This window comes from Budorcas taxicolor, chromosome 2, assembly GCF_023091745.1.
Source record: "Budorcas taxicolor isolate Tak-1 chromosome 2, Takin1.1, whole genome shotgun sequence".
Lineage (NCBI taxonomy): Eukaryota > Metazoa > Chordata > Mammalia > Artiodactyla > Bovidae > Budorcas > Budorcas taxicolor.
The window spans coordinates 40,283,432-40,301,148 of record NC_068911.1 but is presented as its reverse complement, the minus strand read 5'-3'; the positions used below and the strand labels follow the sequence as shown (position 1 = coordinate 40,301,148).

Genomic DNA, 17,717 nt, shown 5'->3' with positions numbered 1-17,717 from the left:
ATTTTTAGACGGTTCTCCTTCGCCAGCCAATTAGATGTTAGTCTTTGTCAGTAGAGGGCGTTGAAAGAACACTAAGGCCACAATGGAAAAAAATCTCCTGTGCCGTTCTCCACTGGGGCCAGTAGCGGGCGGCGGGGGACCCAATAACATCTACGTCATCAGTCTCAATAGAACAGACTGGGCTCATCCCGTCCAGTAAATTGTTCGAACAAATACAGAAAGGTGTATGCAGTAAAGATCTACAAATACAGAAAAATGGAAACAACCTAAGTGTCCACGAGTAAGAGACTTTAACTGGAATATGGAACCTTCCTGCTTTGGAATACTGTGCAGCTTGCAAGATGGATTTTATTTATAAATGCTGATTTGGAAACATACCTTTGATAGACTTTTGAGCCAAAGAAACATTACTTAAATAGAACGATTCCAGATGTATATTAGAAATATTCATAGAACACTGAAATATTAATAGTGCTTATTTCTGAATGACCTTACTAGATATCCTTTCAGTTATTTTTATCTTCAATTATTCAACAAATATTGTGCCGGGCACAGTATTCTAGGTGATGGAAGTAAAGAAGTGAAAAGTCTGATCTCATGAAAATTATAGTCGAGTAATGGATTTAAATATTATACAGATATATCAGGTAGTGATAAAAGTTAGGAAGAAAAATAAGGCAGGGCAGAGGCATAGCAGCGCGGGGAGGTAGGGGGCAGGAGCTGTTTACATAGGGTTAGGAAAAACCACTTTGATGGAGTGCCATGTGAGCTGAATGAGGAAGCTAGCTTTGTGGATATGGATACCTTGACAAGTTTATTTTCTTGCCTACACTAAGGATGCAATTCTTGCATAATCAAACAACAACCAGACAAGAAAGGATTTTCCACTTCAGAAAAAGATTTTGGAGCCTCAGATCTCCAAGACCAGTAAGAGGGTGGGAGCACGGACAGATGTAAAAAGCTTTTCCGATGAGGCACCCCTGCTTCAGATTGTCCCCAGCCCAGAGAGCCCCGCTGTCCTTCAGTCAAATCTATCGGTGGCAGAGGGCGGGGGTCCTTCTGGGTGAGCGTCGCCGACGGCCGCGTCCGGCTGAGAGACCCTGGCCGACTCTCAGGGACAAAGATTCGCCGCCGGAGGTTCCCCCGCCCCTCACTGAACTGCTTCCACAGCAAGCATCCACTAAGAGCAGATGAAGGCTTCGGCGGGACCCTATAAGCTATAAAGGCGTCTCCCAGCGCCGAGCTCTAGCTCCTGGACCACCGTCCCCTCAGTCTTCGACCCACTCTGGAGCGGGAAATGCCGAGGACGGATGGAAGAGTCCGCGCCTGGGCCTCCCTTCCGGCGGAGCTGGCGTCCCACTCGTAGCTGGGATAAGCCATGTATCTGCCTACCAGGCCAGTCTTGGCTTCCCCTTTACGCCCTTCACAGACCAGAGGAGCACAAAATACCTGAAAAACCAAGAGGGATGAAGACAGCGCGAGTCTCCTCAGACTGGGGGAATGGGTGTGGCTGCGCATGGGTCACTGCCTTCTGATTGGCCACCCTTGGGAATTCTGCCCATTCATTGGTCATCCGTTAGAAAGAAGGCAGGTATAGTGGGAGAACGGCCTCCTGGGGAGTGTAGTGCTTAGTGCGTGCCTCGACGCGTGCGCTATGTCTCTTCCCGGCGGGCCCCGCGCGAACTTCCGGCGCCCGGAGCAGGCGGCGGAAACTGGGATCGCGGGCGGCTGTGGGCGGCGTGTGTCTAGAGAGGGGCGGGACCGGCGACGCGGCCCGCCGGGCTCCTCAGGTTTAGTACCGGTCTCTGGGCGGCCCGGCCCGGCCCGGCCCCCGGAGGCATAGGCCGAAGGGGCCGCGCACCGCTTGGAGGTGCGGAGGGGAAAGCCTGGGGCGTCGCTTCAGCTGCCCGCCCCTCCCCCTCTCATCTCCGGGCAGGCAAGGCTCCTGGGACCCTGGCGGGGCTCCTGCCGGGTCCGCACTCCCGACTGCCGAGTCCTGCTGAGCGACTCTGGTGAGTCCCTGGCTCTGTCCGAGCGGAGCCTCCTCCTCTGTCACTGGCGGATGAGCGTGGAGAGCGTACCTTTCAGGGGTTTTGTAAGGAGTAGGAGAGTAAAGTAAAAGGACATGCTTCGCGTGTAGTAGAAAAGAATTGGAAACGATCTGAGAGCCTCGCTCAGCTGGGGTGGGTACTCATTAAGAAACAAGTATATCCGTACTGCAGGATCTCCTAGAGTGGCTGCTGAAGAAGCATTATTAGGTAGAAAGGCAGATTACTAAACCGTGTTGCAGTAAGAACTCATTTATGTAAAAACACGCACAAAGCACACCCCTCCCTCCCCCTCTTCCCATTTCTGTGGATACATTTCCAGTAATTGCTCCGGGAAAGATTTGGGAGGTCAGCTATCAGACTGTTAATGGGGGACCAGCTGCAATGTGAAGGAAGAATTTCTCTTTGATGTATTACTGTATTGCTTAAATCCCCCCTTTTATTACAATGGTTCATAATCACTTTTTTTCTTGAAACAAAAAGCAATTAAAGGGCTTCCCTGGTGGCTCAGTGGCGAAGAGTCCGACTGCCGGTGCAGGAGACATGCCCCAATCCAGGAAAACCCCACAGGCCACGGAGCAATTAAGCCTGTGCGCCACAACTCCTGAGCCCACGTGCCACAACCAGTGTCGCCCCTGTGCCCTAGAGCCTGTGCTGGGCAACAAGAGAAGCTAGTTCAATAAGCCTGCGCAGGGCAACTAGAAAGTAGACCCATCAGTCTCCACGACTAGAGAAAAGCCAGTGCAGCCAAAAGTAAAATAAATAATTAAAATTACTTTTAAAAAAAGCAATTGCAGAAACCCAAAATACACACGTTTCAGGACTGTCGTGTAGAGTTGCAATAAGGTATACGCAGGTGTCATGTTCATGTGTATCTGTGGATACTAGATGGCTCCAGGTGGTGTCTGCCTTTTGGAATTAAGTTTTCAGATTGAGAAAGATGATACAGCACATATATTGTATAACAATAACACTACCAGGAGAATCTGGGACAACACTCAGTAAACAAAACATTAGTTTAAAAAAAAAAATTTTTTTTTTGGAAGCACCACAAAGTTTGCAGAATCTTAGTTCCTGAACCAGCGATTGAACTCAAGTCCCTGGCAGTGAAAGCATCAAGTCCTAACACTGAACCACCACAGAATTCCCAGTTAAAAGAATTTTTTTTTTTAATAGAAGAATAATATACAGAAAATACATCAGAAGTTCAGCTTGGGAGAAAGAAATGGCAACCCACTCCAATATTCTTGCCTGGAAAGGTCCATGGACAGAGGAGCCTGGCGGGCTGTAGTCCATGGGGTTACATGACTGAGCACGTGTGCATGAGAGTGGTGGGAGATGGTTGGTAGCAATAAACTGGTGGAACTAAAAAAAAAGTCCAGCTTGATGAATTTTTATGAACTGAACAAATACATTAATATTTCTGCCATACAACATATGAACATTTACATTACCTGAGATAAAAGGAAATTATAAATATGCTCATCTCACGTCAATAGACCAGGTGGTGAAAACCTGGGAGTTTGGGATTTGGGAACTGAGGATAAGGGGCCATGCACTTGTATTGGTAGGAGAGAGAGAGAGAAGCATGAGCTAAGCATCAGAGGAGTGCCTAGAAAAGGCTTCAGGGTCAGGAGGAATTGGAGCTAGAGCCCCTGGATGTCCCCCCAGGCCGGTGCTTGCTCATATACCACCCCACCTCTACTCTTTTGCTCTTTCCCCAGGAGTGCCTGTCCAGATGCCAGCCCCGCTGCCACTGGGGAGCCCTCTGGGAGACTGAAGACCCAGGCTGAGGCTGACTGGCCCTGAGACCTAGGCCAGGGCAATGGCAGCCCCCCCAGAGCCTCAGGACCAAGCCCCTGAGGAGGGAGAAGGGCTTCTGATCGTGAAGGTAGAAGATTCCTCCTGGGAGCAGGACCCTGCCCAGCCAGAGGACCGCGGGGACCCAGAGGTGTGCCGCCGGCGCTTTCGGCAGTTCTGCTACGGGGATGCGGGCGGGCCCCACGAGGCCTTCAGCCAGCTCTGGGAGCTCTGCTGCCGCTGGCTGCGGCCCGAGCTGCGCACCAAGGAGCAGATCCTGGAGCTGCTGGTGCTGGAGCAGTTCCTGAGCGTGCTGCCTGTGGGCGTCCAGGACTGGGTGTGCCAGCGGTGCCCAGGCAGTGGCGAGGAGGCCGTCGCCTTGGTGGAGGACCTGCAGAAGCAGCCAGTGAAAGCTTGGTCACAGGTGAGGGGCCCCTCCCCCACCTTGGGGGCACCTGGATGGCATGTGAACTGAGGAGAGCTGGCTGTCTCCCTAGAGATGAGTCCTCCATAGGTCAGAGGTGGGGGTTGGGGAGGACACGGAGAGCCGAGGGAGCGTCCACGGGAGCTTGTCATAATGTGTGGCCTTTCTGAAAGACACCATCCAAGTGAAACTGGTTTCTTTTTGGTGACTTTGGAGGGCAGCAGCAGGACCAGAGAGGGCATGTTCCGAGAAAGCAGCTTTTAGCTCCACAGGATCTGCAAACGTTTATTTGTGTTCTTGGCAGGCATCTGGGGAGATGCTGATGTGTTGCTGGGGAGTGGGGTCCTGCCCTTGACAGGAAGGTCTCCCACCATGGCCCCTTGCTAATTGGCTTTCTGATTCTGGCCTTTGGAAGCTGGTCCTTGCCTCGTGCTTGGTTGCAGAGATAACACTGCCCAGTCTGTCTTCTGGTCTCCCCGGGGGCCCCGTGCTGACCACCTTGCCCACCCCCAGCCTCCTGAGGAATGTGTCCTGTGTCTCCTTCCCAGGGATTAAACTCTGTCTCCCCGGTCTGGTCTCGATGCTGATGAGCATGTTGTGGTTCCTGCACAGGATGTGCCCTCAGAGCGGGCGGAACCTGAGGCTGCAGTCCAGGGGTCCCAGGCCCAGGGGCCTCCCTGGAGGGCGGGGACACGAAGCCAGCCACCTGTACCCTGGGAGCTGCACAGCCGTGGTGGTGAGTAAGCTTGAAGGTAGCAGAGTGGCTGGTCAGGGGCCTGAGTCCTTCCCAGGTGTTCCCCTAAGGGGAGCAGGTAGGGTGTTTCTCTTCCAGGAAGGCAAGGTGTGTGTATGTGTGTGTGGTGTGTGTGTGTGCAAGGCATGTGGTGTGTGTGCATGCAAGGCATGTGTGTGTGTCTCTGTGTGGGTATGTGGTGTGTGCATGCCGTGTGTGTGTGTGTGTGTGTAGTGTGTGTCTGTGTGGTGTGTGTGGTGTGTGCATAGCGTGTATGTGTTGTGGGTGTCGTGGGTGTGTGGCATGTGTGTGTAAGGCGTATGTGTGGTGTGTGTGTATCTGTATGGTGTGTGTGTGGTGTGTGCATGGCATGTGTCTGTGTGTGGCGTATGTGTGGTGTGTGCATGGCATGTGTATGTGGCATGGGTGTCTGTGTGTGTGTGTGGTGTGTGTAAGGTGTGTATGTGGTATATATGTGTGTGTATATGGTGTGTGTGTGGTGTGTGCATGGCATGTGTCTGTGTGTGTGTGCAAGGCATGTGGTGGGTGGGTGGGTGGGTATGAGTGAGAGTGAGAGAGTGTGTGTGTGTGTGTGTGTGTGTGTGTGTGTGTGTGAGAGAAAGACAGCATGTGAGAGCCCTTGCTGGCAGCCTGGGCCGGGCTCTCTGAGGCTCCCATCTTCCCCACAGCCCAGCTTCCAGCTGTTAAACAGGGGAGCACCAGAGAGATGACAGATACCTGCTTTGCCTCTGGGGTGAGTTACCCGTCCCTTTGTCCCCTCTTTGTCCCCTGATGAGTCCCTGAAATGGGTCTCTCCTCACCAAGGCCTCCTCCATCCATCCTTTTCCTGCCAGGACCCATCCTGTTCCCATCCCAGCACCCTGCCTATCTCCACCCATACCTGCGTGGGGAGTCCTGAGCAAGGCAACTCTGAGCTGGGCTTCTTCACCTCATTCTAGGGACCTGTGACATTTGGAGACATTCCCTTTTATTTCTCCCGGGAAGAATGGGGGTCCCTGGACCCTGCCCAGAGGGATCTCTTCTGGGACATAAAAAGGGAGAACTCTCGGAATGTTGCCCTGGGTAAGCACTGGGCACAGCCGGGGCTCTGGGGGGGATCCCAGGCATAGACTGGTTAGGCCTGTAGTTAGTAAGTGGAAGGTGCGGTAGATGGGTTAGGTCTGTAGTTAGTAAATACCTCTGTTGAGGAACCCTGGCAAACCCCTTGGAGGCTCCAAACGGTTTCTCTGCCGTCATTCTCATGTCCCCGTTGCATGGAGGCTGGTCTGCTGGAGCGCAGGGCTGTCAGAGTGAGTGCCCAGGCGCTAGCCCGAAGCCCCGTTCCGCTCCCCTCCTCTGTGGCCCCGGAACCGCGTGGCACTTAGGAGGCTGCCTACGACCCCTTGCAGGTTTGGGCCACAGGAGCCACAGTGAGAGAACCCAGCTGGAGGAGGTGGTGACGGCGCTCCCAGACCAGGCTGCTGGCGATGAGACCACATCCAGGAGCCCGGAGGAGGCCGAGGCCTGGGAGGGCGGGGCCCGGCCGGGGGCGCCCCGGGGGCGGGGGGCGGGGGCGCGGCGCGGCCGGCCGCCCACGCGCCGGCGCCAGCTCCGAGACCTGGTGGCCGAGAAGCCGCACAGCTGCAGCCAGTGTGGCAAGCGCTTCCGCTGGGGCTCCGACCTGGCGCGCCACCAGCGCACGCACACGGGCGAGAAGCCGCACAAGTGCCAGGAGTGCGACAAGAGTTTCCGCAGCTCCTCGGACCTGGTACGCCACCAGGGCGTGCACACGGGCCAGAAGCCCTTCTCCTGCACCCAGTGCGGCAAGAGCTTTAGCCGCAGCGCCTACCTGGCTGACCACCAGCGCATCCACACGGGCGAGAAGCCCTTCGGCTGCAGCGACTGCGGCAAGAGCTTTTCACTGCGCTCCTACCTGCTGGACCACCGGCGCGTGCACACAGGAGAGCGGCCTTTCGGCTGCGGCGAGTGCGACAAGAGCTTCAAGCAGCGCGCCCACCTCATCGCCCACCAGAGCCTGCACGCCAAGATGGCCCAGCCTGTGGGCTGAGGGCGGGAGCGGCACTCACCCACCCGAATCCACCATCCCAGTGCGGCTTCCTACTCACAGAAACCGGTGGCCCTGCCCTCCTGGGACCCTGGCTGACGCCTCGTGACATGGAGTCCCCCGTGACCTCACTGCCAGACTTCTGATGCTCCAAGGTTTTTCTTGTCATTTACTGGAGCCCCAGCACGTTGCAGGCAGGTGGCCTGAGCACAGGGGAGAGGCTGGCACACAGGGAAGTCAGGACTCTGGCAGGGCCTGAAGTCCCCATCCCAGAGCCCTCCTCAGCCCTGCTTGGCCCTGTGGCTCTTTGCTCCCAGCCTCTGGGCTGGGTCCATGGGCCAGGCCTTCTGTCCTGCCATCCTGTGACTTCCTGTGGGAGGGAGGCTAAGCCTCAGGGTGCTGCTGGGGTTGGGGGTCAGGGGAGGGGTCAGCCCACGCCTGTGAAGATGTGGATCCTGGGCTCAGCTACAGAGGCTTCCTGGCCTCCACCTCTTTCCATCTCCAGGCACTGGCCGCTCTGGCCTGTCCCAGCAGCCCAGAAGCTGCCCGCCTCTGCTCTCAGCCAGCCTGCCCCCGGCTGAGTTTCCGAGAGTCACCCTCCACCAGCTGGGGCAGGCGATGTGGGCTCCAGGGACAGAGGCCAACTGTGCAGACTAAGAATAGAGCCGGCCGAGGCCAGCTGCCCCCCACTCCCCTGGAGTCTCGGGGTTTACGGTACTTCATGCTCGTGCTCTGTTGGCACATCGTCGCCGACTCCTGAGGCCTTGCAGTCCCTGCAGAAGGGCATTCACAGGGACTGACCACAGGCCCTCGCAAGGAGCTGGCCCAGCTGACCTTAGAAGGGCAGCAGAAAGGTGAGATTAAACATGAAAACTTTCTCCAAGCTTCTCTTGTTCTTTTGGTGGCTGCTGGGAGTCGGGGGTGGAGGGGCCTGGAATTCATTCTGGGCCTCCTGACCTGGTGGTCCTGGTATGCTGGACCGTCATCAGGTGGGGCCACCGTCTCAGCTTCCGGGTGGCCTGGGCCCCAGGGGCTGCCGTGAGCCTCAGGGGCATCCCCATGTCAGCCAGTGCCTGCCCCGGTCTAAGGACAGCTCAGGGTGGGACAGCCGGCACACCCCTCCCTACCTTGCAGGAGAGTGGGCGGCTAACTGGGAGCTGGGGTTTTCACCGGGGCCCGTCCTCTGTCCCTCGAAATGAGGCAGCTCGGAGCTGTGACTGGCCAGGGCGGGGGCTGGTGCTCTTGGCTGGACCCTGTGCTGGACCCTAGGGAGGGAGTACTGCTGAGATGAAATGGACACCAAGCAGACTTTCACGTCTGACCCTCCCCTGCCTGGCCCGGGCCTGGGCCCCTGCGGAGCTGGTGGGTGTGTGCTGAGATCACCTTCTACCCTGCCAAGTCCTTTCCAGTTCAGCAGGTGGTGGCCTTGGGGCCACCTGCGAGATGGGGTGAGCTGAGACAAGATGTCTCAGTTGTCCCCCGGTCTGTGCGCCAGCCTCTCTGGCCCCCATGTCACCCAGGCTTCATCCTGAGGTCGCTGGATAGACTCCATTTCCCCAATGAAGCTGTGGGGCTCTCCCTGGAGAGCAGCGTCCAGCCAGGGGTTCCTGCCTCTGGGGTGGTGCCCTTCGCTGTTCCCCATGCCCACAGGCTGGCAGTTGCTGTGTGGGCAGGCTCCTATATGTGCCCTGAATGAGTGAGTAGGGGTGGTGGGCGGTGGCGGCAGGGCATGAATTTTTTTGGTGCTGGTGGCAGCTCAGAAGGGAGATACTGGAGTGTAACGAGATCAGATAGCAGGTGGGCCAGAAGCTAAGAATAGACTGGGCACAGGCTCCTGGGGCAGGTGGGGGTGTGTTAGTGCCAGGCAGGAAGTAGCCCATTGGAGCCAGGGAACAGAGCAGGCCCTGGTGGTGTGCAGGACCGAGGGTTCCAGGGCAGGGGGCAGAGTCCAGCTCCGCCCATAAACAGAGCTGATGGGATAAGACTCAGAGAAAGGCCAGGCCCTGGGACCCAGAGCATTGGCACTGAAGCTGTTCGAAGGGAGCCCCCACGCCGCCCCCATGGCTTTCCTGGTGGCTGGGACCCTGCAGGTGGCCTCGCAGGTGGCCGATGCTCGGGAGAGCCTGGGAAGAAAGGTAGGCGCTGTCTGGCCTAGCCCATTGCTGGCTCCCAGTTGAGCCCCACCCTGGCCCAACTCTGGCCTTGCCTCCCCAGGGTAAGTACAGTGTGAAGGGTCCAAGGGTGGCCCTGGCCCTCTGCAGCCCTGAGGTGTCAGCCTCTACGGTCGCTCTCCTGGAGGGTGTGTTCCAGACCCTGGGCTTTGAGAGCTGCCGGAGGCAGAAGGCCTCTGTCCAGGTGAGCCCTCACCTGCCCCCCACCCCCACGTCTGCCCTCAGCCCCGCCTGGGGCCTCCCTGCACTCAGGGTGGCACTCGCTCCTGCCCCAGGGCTTCTGTGGGGAGCTGACGAGGTTCCGGGAGCGGCTGGATGCCCACGGGGGTCCGGTGGGCTGTGCTTTCGTGGCCTTGGTGCCCGCCCCCCCGCAGCTGAGGCAGTCACAGCAGCTGCTCCTGGAGCTGAGCCGCTGCAAGGCCCTGTGGGGCCGCCCCAAGGTCTTCCTGCTGCTCTCCAGTGCTCCCGGGGGTGAGTGGGCCGGCCGGGGCCCCCAGGTCGGGGGCCGGACAGAGTGGGGGTGGGCAGGAGGGCCGAGACCCTCTGTCCAGGCCCATGTGCTGCTGCTTCTCCACCCAGCTGTCCCCGAGCCTGGGGCCTTCCTCACCAGCCTGGGCGAGCTCTACGGCCACCATCCTCACTGGTCACTGCTGCAGCTGCTAACAGAGGTGAAGGCCCAGGAGGGGTGTCCCGGGAGGGGGACGACGGCGCCAATGTGTTCTCTAGGGGGCCAGAAAACCACCCAGAGGGAGGGCCGCCAGGTACTGGGGAGGCTGTGACCCTGGTCAAGGCCTGATCTCATCCCCACCTGAATCCATTACCCCCCCCTCATGTCGCAGTAAGGCTTGTTGCCTACACATGAGCGTCAGCCTCTAAGCCTTGCCTCCCATCCCCTCCCATGCCTGTCCTCAACCCACTGAGGGGACCCCAGGTTTTCCAGCATCTGCTCAGCTCTGTGCCTTTGCCCAGGCTGCTCCCTCTGCTTGGAGTCCCACCCCCCTCACCCCGTCATCCCAGCCTGGCACAGACCCTCCAGGCGTTGACTGTGCCCCTCATCACCCAAGGGTGGATGCTTGAATTCCCATCCACTCCTGTTCACACTCACCCGGCCATGACGGTCCCATCAGACCTGTGGGGCCCTGGGGATCATGGTCTTGAGGTCCGAAGTTCTCACTGGGCAGCAGGTGGTCATTGGCTGACCCCAGAGGTAGGGTGGGCCCCAGCTCTGCTCCACAGTTCTCCCTAGGTGGTGCCCACCCCACGGGCCTTCCTGGATGGGCCCTGACCCACTCTGAGAGCACCGTGCCTCTGTGCTGGGCTGGGAGCAGCGTGGCTAATGGCTGGGCCACTGTCTCCCTGCGGCCATCCACGTCCTGGAATTCTGTGACCCTGAGCTTGACTAGGACCTCCCTCGGGCCTTCCCTTTCTTTCCTGTCTCCTCCTCCCTCCATTCTGGCAGGGGATCCCAAAGAGCCTGGCCAAGCTGTGCCCTGGAGCCAGGGGCCCCCCATAACTGCACCTCACAGAGTGGCTGCCTGAAGAGTCCTCCGCCCCTAGGTCTTCTCCAGGACAGCTGAAGAGTCCTCAGGGGCTGCCTACTGCCTGGTGCTTTGGAGCTCCTTGCGGGGGGCACTGTGCCTAGGGAAAGTGGAGCCCTGGGGGCCCGAGGTGAGGGGGCAGGGCGGGGGTCCAACCACACGGCAGCAGTTCTGAATGGGATGGAGGCGCGGTGAGACCTGGGCGGGGGTGAGGAGCTTGGGAGGTCCTCCGACTGCATTGAACCCACTTAGCCCTGTCTGTAGCCAGAGCCCGGCCCCAGTGCTCAGTATGACCTGTCCAGGGCCAGGGCCGCCCTCCTCCTGGCTGTGACCCAGGACCGGCCAGGGGCCCAGCACGATGTGGAGGCACTGGGGGGCTTGTGCCAGGCCCTGGGCTTCGAGACCACCCTGAGGACAGACCCTACAGCCCAGGTGAGGGGAAGCCCAGAACCTCTGGAGGTGCTCCGAAGGAAGGGTACCCTGCACCTGGACCCTGGGGACTCTCTCCTGGGCCTCTCCCCAATCGTGGGCCGGAAATGCACCCCCATCCTCCCTGTTGCATGCACGCATCTATGCGAACCCACTTCCCTGCCCCTGGAAGTCCAGTCTCCCGAGCCCCTGCCACCTCCCACGCTGGCCCCTGCTCAAGGCTCTAGCTGGACCCTCAGGTTTTTCCTGGGAGGCTCTCTGGTTGCTTCCCAGACAACTGTCGCCTCACTGCTCTCCCCTCACGGCCCTTAACTTTTTGGTGCAACTTCTCTGTGGCGATCGGAGAACCAACTGCAGGAAGCTGGATCCACATCACCTCCAATGAGGCTGTGCTGGGTTTTGCAGCAGGGGTGTTGGCTAGAAAAAGGTCTTGCTCTCCCTGGGCCTGAGGCTGGCAGGAGGTGAGAGATAGTGTGGATTGAGGGCTACAGAAACCACCCAGGAGGGGGACACCAGGTACTAGGGAGGCTGTGACACTGGCCCAGGCCCGATCTCATCCCCCCTCCCAGGCTTTCCAGGAGGAGATGGCCCAGTTCCGGAAGCGGCTGGACGCCCACAGGGGCCCCGTGAGCTGTGCCCTTGTGGCCCTCATGGCTCACGGGGGGCCTCAGGGGCAGCTCCTGGGGGCTGATGGGCAAGAGGGGCAGCTGGAGATGCTTGTGCAGGAGCTGAGCCACTGCAGGGCACTGCGAGGCCGCCCCAAGATCTTCCTGCTTCAGGCTTGCCGTGGGGGTGAGCAGGCCCTGGGCCCGCCCTGGAGGCCTACCTCCTGCTGCCCTTCCTCTCCTCATCCTGCGCTCAGCCTCCCAGGACTTGCTGTTCACCTCCTCCAGAAAGCCTGAGCACTCCCCTTCTCCTGCCCACCTCCCAGCCTCTCCTAGAGGTCATGTCCATGAACCTGAGCCTTCACCCTCAGCATGTGTCATTCAGTGCTCTGTTTCCAGCCTGGCAGGCTGGCCCAGAAGCTCTGGGGGTTGGGAGCTAGAACCCTGGAAGCACCCTGGGGTGTCTTCTGAGTGAAAGGACCTGACTGTCCCCTCCGTCCCCAGGGCACAGGGATGCGGGCGTGGAACCTGCAGCTTTCCCTTGGTTCAGACGCTGGCTGCGGGCACCACCAGCCACCCCCTACCAGGCCGATGTCCTTCACGTCTGTACTGATGTGCAAGGTGGGTCTGCCTACCAGAGGGCTTGGGTAGAGCTGGTGGGGAAGCTGCCAAGAGGGCATTTCTGGGCCTTTGAGCTGGGATCCTGCTGTCACCTCCCTCCTCTCTTTGCCAAGAGGATAGGAAGGGAAACCTTCCTAAAGGGTAAGGATCTTTGAAAATTGAGAGTTTTGAGCCCGAAACAGCCCCGGAGACAGGAAGGGAAAATAGCTCGTCTCAGGTAACACAGCTGGTAAGTGGCAGGGCTGAGATTTGAAACCGGATTTATGTTTCCTGCCCGGCACTCTTTCTACTGCCTTGTGTGCCCTTGAGCCAGACTTGAGGGGGCCCTCGGGGCAGGTGGAGTCCCAGGATGCTGGGTAAAAGGTGTTGGTCCCTCTTGTAGGCAGCTCCTCCAGGGGCCCCACTCCAGGGAGCCCTAACCAAGCAGATGTGCTGATGGTCTATGCAGCCGCTGAAGGTAAACTCATCATGAAACCCAGTTACACAGAGCCCAACCTCCTGGCCAGAGATCCAAAGTGGCATTAGGGACATCTGGGGCTTGGCTGTTGGGGTGCAGCCCCGTTGCAATTAAGCCATCTTCCTTCCATATTTATTATTTGTGACAATAGTAACATGGAGAGCACAAACTGAGGGCTGGCTCTGCTAAGCACTCGACTTGACTCCTCTCCTCTAGGTTGTAAGGTCCATGAGGGCAGGACGGTTCTGTCTGCCTCAGGGCCAGGCAAATAGTGTGTTCACAGTAAATGTTTCTTAGACATTGAATCCATGGTATATTCACGCCACGAACATTGAGCAACAACTTAATGCAGAAGCAAGAAGGTGCTGCTCCCTACCCCAAACCCTGGGGTCCTGTGTGCTTGCCCCCACTTCCACTAACAAAAGGCCCCTGGGGACTGGAAGGCAACTGGGAGGGGACCAGTTGTGACCTTCTGGCCCTGGTCCCCTGGCCTAGGCTGTGTGGCCTATCGGGATGAGAAGAGCTCAGACTTTATCCAGATGCTGGTGGAGGTCCTCAGAGCTGACCCCAAGGCAGACCTCCTGGAGCAGATGACTGAGGTGAGTTGGGGGGTAGGGGGGGTGGCCTGGGGAGAGGGGCTGGATTCAGCCTTCTTCTCAGCTCCCATGTTCTGCTCACCTCCTAGTCATCCTTTTGCTGAAGGAGGAATTCCTTTGCCCTCAGAAACATGAGATGGTTGAACACACAACCCCTGACACTAGACAGAGACACGGCCAGCAGTTATTAGCCACGTATGCTCACAGCTGGGGGACAAGGCCACCTTGGGCCATGCAGGCCACTTGGGGTTGCCCTGGGGAGCAGAGAGAACCAGCAGGGGCTGCAGACACAGGCCCAGTAGATGCAGGATGTGGGGGTACTTGTTGGAACAAATTCACAGGTTGGCAGGGAACTGAAGCCCTTCAGGGTGAGAGAGGGGGTGGAGGGGATCTGGTCTGGTTGGTGCGAGAACTAGCCGCGAGAGGGGCCTTCCCTGCTGGGTAGGGGGCACATCTAATAAGAGCAGGGGAAACTGAGGGGGCCTGTGAGCCCCAAAGATGTCAAGGCAGCACTTGAAACTTCTGGCCTCACAAGACACCGGGTGCCAGGCTAGGCGCGGGTGTGGGGAACCTGGCCGTCCTGGACACAGGCTGAGTGTGGTCCACACAGGTCAATCGGCAGGTGTGTGAGCTGGACGTGCTGGGTCCCGACTGTGATGAGCTCCGCAAGGCCTGTCTGGAGATCCGCAGCTCCCTCAGGCGCCGGCTCTGCCTGCAGGTCTGACCGCGCCCGCGGCCACCCAGGAGTGCTGACAGCGGGGAGCCGCACACCAGCACCACCAGTGACCCCGTCCACCCCCTCGGTTTCCTCTCCTAAAAACGGCGCGGTAACACAGGAGGCTCGGCTGGCATGGAATAAACGTGGGGATCGCTGGACACGTGAATAGCGCCCGCACGCAGGGAACTAGGACAATAAGAGAGATGATGTATGGAGCGCCGGGCACTCGGAGGCTGGGCCCACCGGGGGAAGAAGGGGCGCCTCCGGGACTAAGAAAGCCCCACATGGGCTAGGCGGCGCTGGATGTCCTGGGAAGGGGCAGCCCAGGGTCCACAGCACCCTCCCAGCACCCTCACCCCACCTGCACCGCACGCTGGGGCCGCGGACGGGGTTGGATGGCAGGTTTGGTAGTGCTGCGGTAGAGGAAGCAAAGGGGCTGCGGGAGCGGCGGGCAGCCCCGCCCCAGCGTGGGCCTGGGGCTCGTGGGAGAAGAGATCAGGAGCCCTCGGGACAGGAGGGGCTTGGGCAGCGTCACGCGGGCTCGAACTCTGAGTTGCACGGCCACCTCAGCGGGGCTCAGTCGCGCTGCCCAGCTGCGGGCTCGGAGCCCGGCTCACCAGGAGCCCCGGGGGCGGGGCGCCGGGCCAGTGTGCGCATGCGCACTTTGGGGTGGCACTGCGCAGGCGCTTGCAAAAGGTTTATGAGAAAAGCTGAGAGACCGTCCTTTGCAAGGCCGCGTGGCCTAATGGATAAGGCGTCTGATTCCGGATCAGAAGATTGAGGGTTCGAGTCCCTTCGTGGTCGTTGCAGCGTTTAATTTTCCTCTTTACATTTAAAATTTTCCGTGTCTCCCAACCTTAAGGAAGCCTAGGACCCTCGGGCTGTCAGCCACACTCCCTCCTGTCCCTCAGATGCATCGCTGCTACTAAGGGGCTCGGGACCCCAGGGTGAACCCTTGGGCACTGTGGGGAGACCTACGCTGATCAAGCCCGGGCGGACAGCTGACCCTGGAACCCCGGACATAAGTCCCAGGAGCTAGAACTGCGACAGATGAAGGTTTGGACTTTTGTGGGGTGGCCCACCCTCAAAGGGTCAGGGGCATTTAAAAATATACGATTATTGTGATAAAAAAGTTTTGGAAATAGATAGTAATGATGATGGTTGCACAATACGGTAAATGTAACTGATGCCACTAAAATGTACACTAAAAATGGTCAAAATGGCAAATTTAATGTTATGCATATATTTAAACACTAAATTTTTTTTAAAAAATTATAATAGATTATTTCTGTTTCTTGCAGTGAATATACCCTTAAATGATTCAGTTCAGTTCAGTTCAGTGGCTCAGTCGTGTCTGGCTCTTTGCGACCCCATGAATCGCAGCACGCCAGGCCTCCCTGTCCATCACCAACTCCCGGAGTTCACTCAGACTCATGTCCATCGAGTCAGTGATGCCATCCAGCCATCTCATCCTCTGTCGTCCCCTTCTCCTCCTGCCCCCAATCCCTCCCAGCATCAGAGTGTTTTCCAAACAGTCAACTCTTCGCATGAGGTGGCCAGAGTACTGGAGTTTCAACTTCAGCATCATTCCATACAAAGAACACCCAGGACTGATCTCCTTTGAATGGACTGGTTGGATCTCCTTGCAGTCCAAGGGACTCTTAAGAGTCGATTAGTGTGAATGTATATTTAAAATTTTAATGTAAAGAATATGCCCAGGACTGAGCCATCATTTTACCCAGAAAAAATGACTGTGCCTGCGGAACCAAGTTCTCACCAAGGAATTTCTGGCTAAGTGGAATGACCGAGGCGATGGGACCTTCTCTCCCCAGGGAAGACACTGGGGGAATGGCAGCTGAGCCTGTACCCCAATGGAGGGCGCAATTAATCTTGAGGCCATGGGGAGTGTCATTGTCTCCTTTATCAGTTTCGTGATGTTTCAGTGCTTTGCTAAGGACTCATAAATAAAAAGAAGAGAAGTTTCACTAAGATAAACATTTTAATTATTTCCCCCACTTTTACTGAGATGTAATTGACATACAGCACTGTATGAGTTTAAGGTGTACAACATAATGATTCAATTTACATACATCACAATCATTATCACAATCATGGTTTAGTGACCATCCATCATCCTTGTGATGAGAACTCGGGATTTACTCTCTTAACTCTAAAGATGAGCTCTTCTAACACAGCAGTGTTAATTATCTTTACTACGTTCTACACTGCATCTCTAGTACTTCCTTATACCTGGAAGTTTGTACCTTTTGACTACCTTCATCTAATTCCGCTCGCGCCTCCCCCGACCCCACTTCTGGTAACCACAATGACTAATATCTTCGAGAGGGGAAAGAATACCCATCTTCTGATAGGAGAGTAAAAGCCGGGCTCTCTGATATTACAGTTCCACACTCTACACACTGAGCTAGGTGGGCATATACAGAGCCATCACGGAGGGTCCTTAGGACAAAGACCTAAGACCACTGGGCTCTGCTAAAAACCGCCTAGATTTGGGACTAGATTTGAAAACACTCTTGGTCTAAGAAGCAACTTGCGGAGGAGAATGAAGGTCGTGACCGACGCTTTTCCCAAGCTCCCGGCTGTGCCCTCTCTCCGCTTCGCGCCCACATTTTGCCTAGCGAACTCCTTCTTGATGCCAGTTCTCCTAAAAGACGTAGTTCTCCTAAAGGACGTAGATTCTCCTAAAAGGGGGAAAGAGCTCGTCCGGAATTTGATGCCCAGACCTTCTGCATCCTAAGCGAGGATAGTATCCCAGTCATGACAGCGGAGCTAACTGCTACCTTAGGTCTTTGAGCAGTTTCCTTCGCGCATGCGCAGTCTCCCTGGGGGTCCTGGGATGCTCGCGGGCGGGCGGGATCTGAGCGGATGCGCGGGTCGCATATGGTTGTCAGGAGGACCAAAATCAGGCCAAGCTGGAGCCAGGACGCTGTACGGAACCGCGGGAAGGTGAGAGAGAGACTGGTCTAAGACTGTCGAAGAAGGTCTTTCGTCAGCCCCGGTGGCCTAATGGATAAGGCATTGGCCTCCTAAGCCAGGGATTGTGGGTTCGAGTCCCACCCGGGGTAGGAAAAGTTGTATTTTAAACCTTCTAGAGGAGGTGGGTGGGGAAAGTTAAATGAAGCCGGCTGTCTACTTACCCGAGTGGGAAATTAAGGCCCCCAAGGGGTTACTCAGCCTGCCGTCACCCTGAACGGGTCCAGCGAGTTTTAATTTTCCCATAAACACATGCACGTTTTCAGATGTCAGAGGAGTGCTTCCATTCTTTACGTTATTTTAACAACCGTCCATTCTACTTGATATAGAAATAATTATTCATTTTTCTAGATGTATTAATTGTATTGTGGTTACTTATATTTTTTAAAAGTCTTTATTTTTTATAAACACAGCCAGTTATTTAGAGATTAAATTATATGACAGCTAATGTGCTTTAAAATAGTGGGCTGGGTAGTGACTACAGTTAATAGTGTTGTACTGTATACATGAAATTTGCA

At 56.9% G+C, this 17,717-nt stretch overlaps 1 protein-coding gene and 2 non-coding genes across 3 annotated transcripts; all 3 read left to right on the top strand.

Moving 5' to 3' along the window:
* The first annotated feature begins 1,772 nt into the window (after window positions 1-1,772).
* ZNF213 (zinc finger protein 213) lies at window positions 1,773-12,390 on the top strand. The gene is made up of 7 exons (XM_052659519.1): window positions 1,773-2,012; window positions 3,773-4,272; window positions 4,885-5,008; window positions 5,695-5,759; window positions 5,965-6,088; window positions 6,415-7,924; window positions 12,318-12,390. The coding sequence occupies exons 2-6, from the start codon at window positions 3,874-3,876 to the stop codon at window positions 7,071-7,073; spliced, it is 1,371 nt and encodes a 456-aa protein (XP_052515479.1). The 5' UTR covers window positions 1,773-2,012; window positions 3,773-3,873; the 3' UTR covers window positions 7,074-7,924; window positions 12,318-12,390.
* A 2,546-nt stretch (window positions 12,391-14,936) lies between these two features.
* TRNAR-CCG (transfer RNA arginine (anticodon CCG)) lies at window positions 14,937-15,009 on the top strand. The gene has a single exon. It is a non-coding gene; the product is annotated as a tRNA-Arg (tRNA).
* A 2,209-nt stretch (window positions 15,010-17,218) lies between these two features.
* On the top strand, window positions 17,219-17,291 carry TRNAR-CCU (transfer RNA arginine (anticodon CCU)). The gene has a single exon. It is a non-coding gene; the product is annotated as a tRNA-Arg (tRNA).
* Window positions 17,292-17,717: the final 426 nt, after the last annotated feature.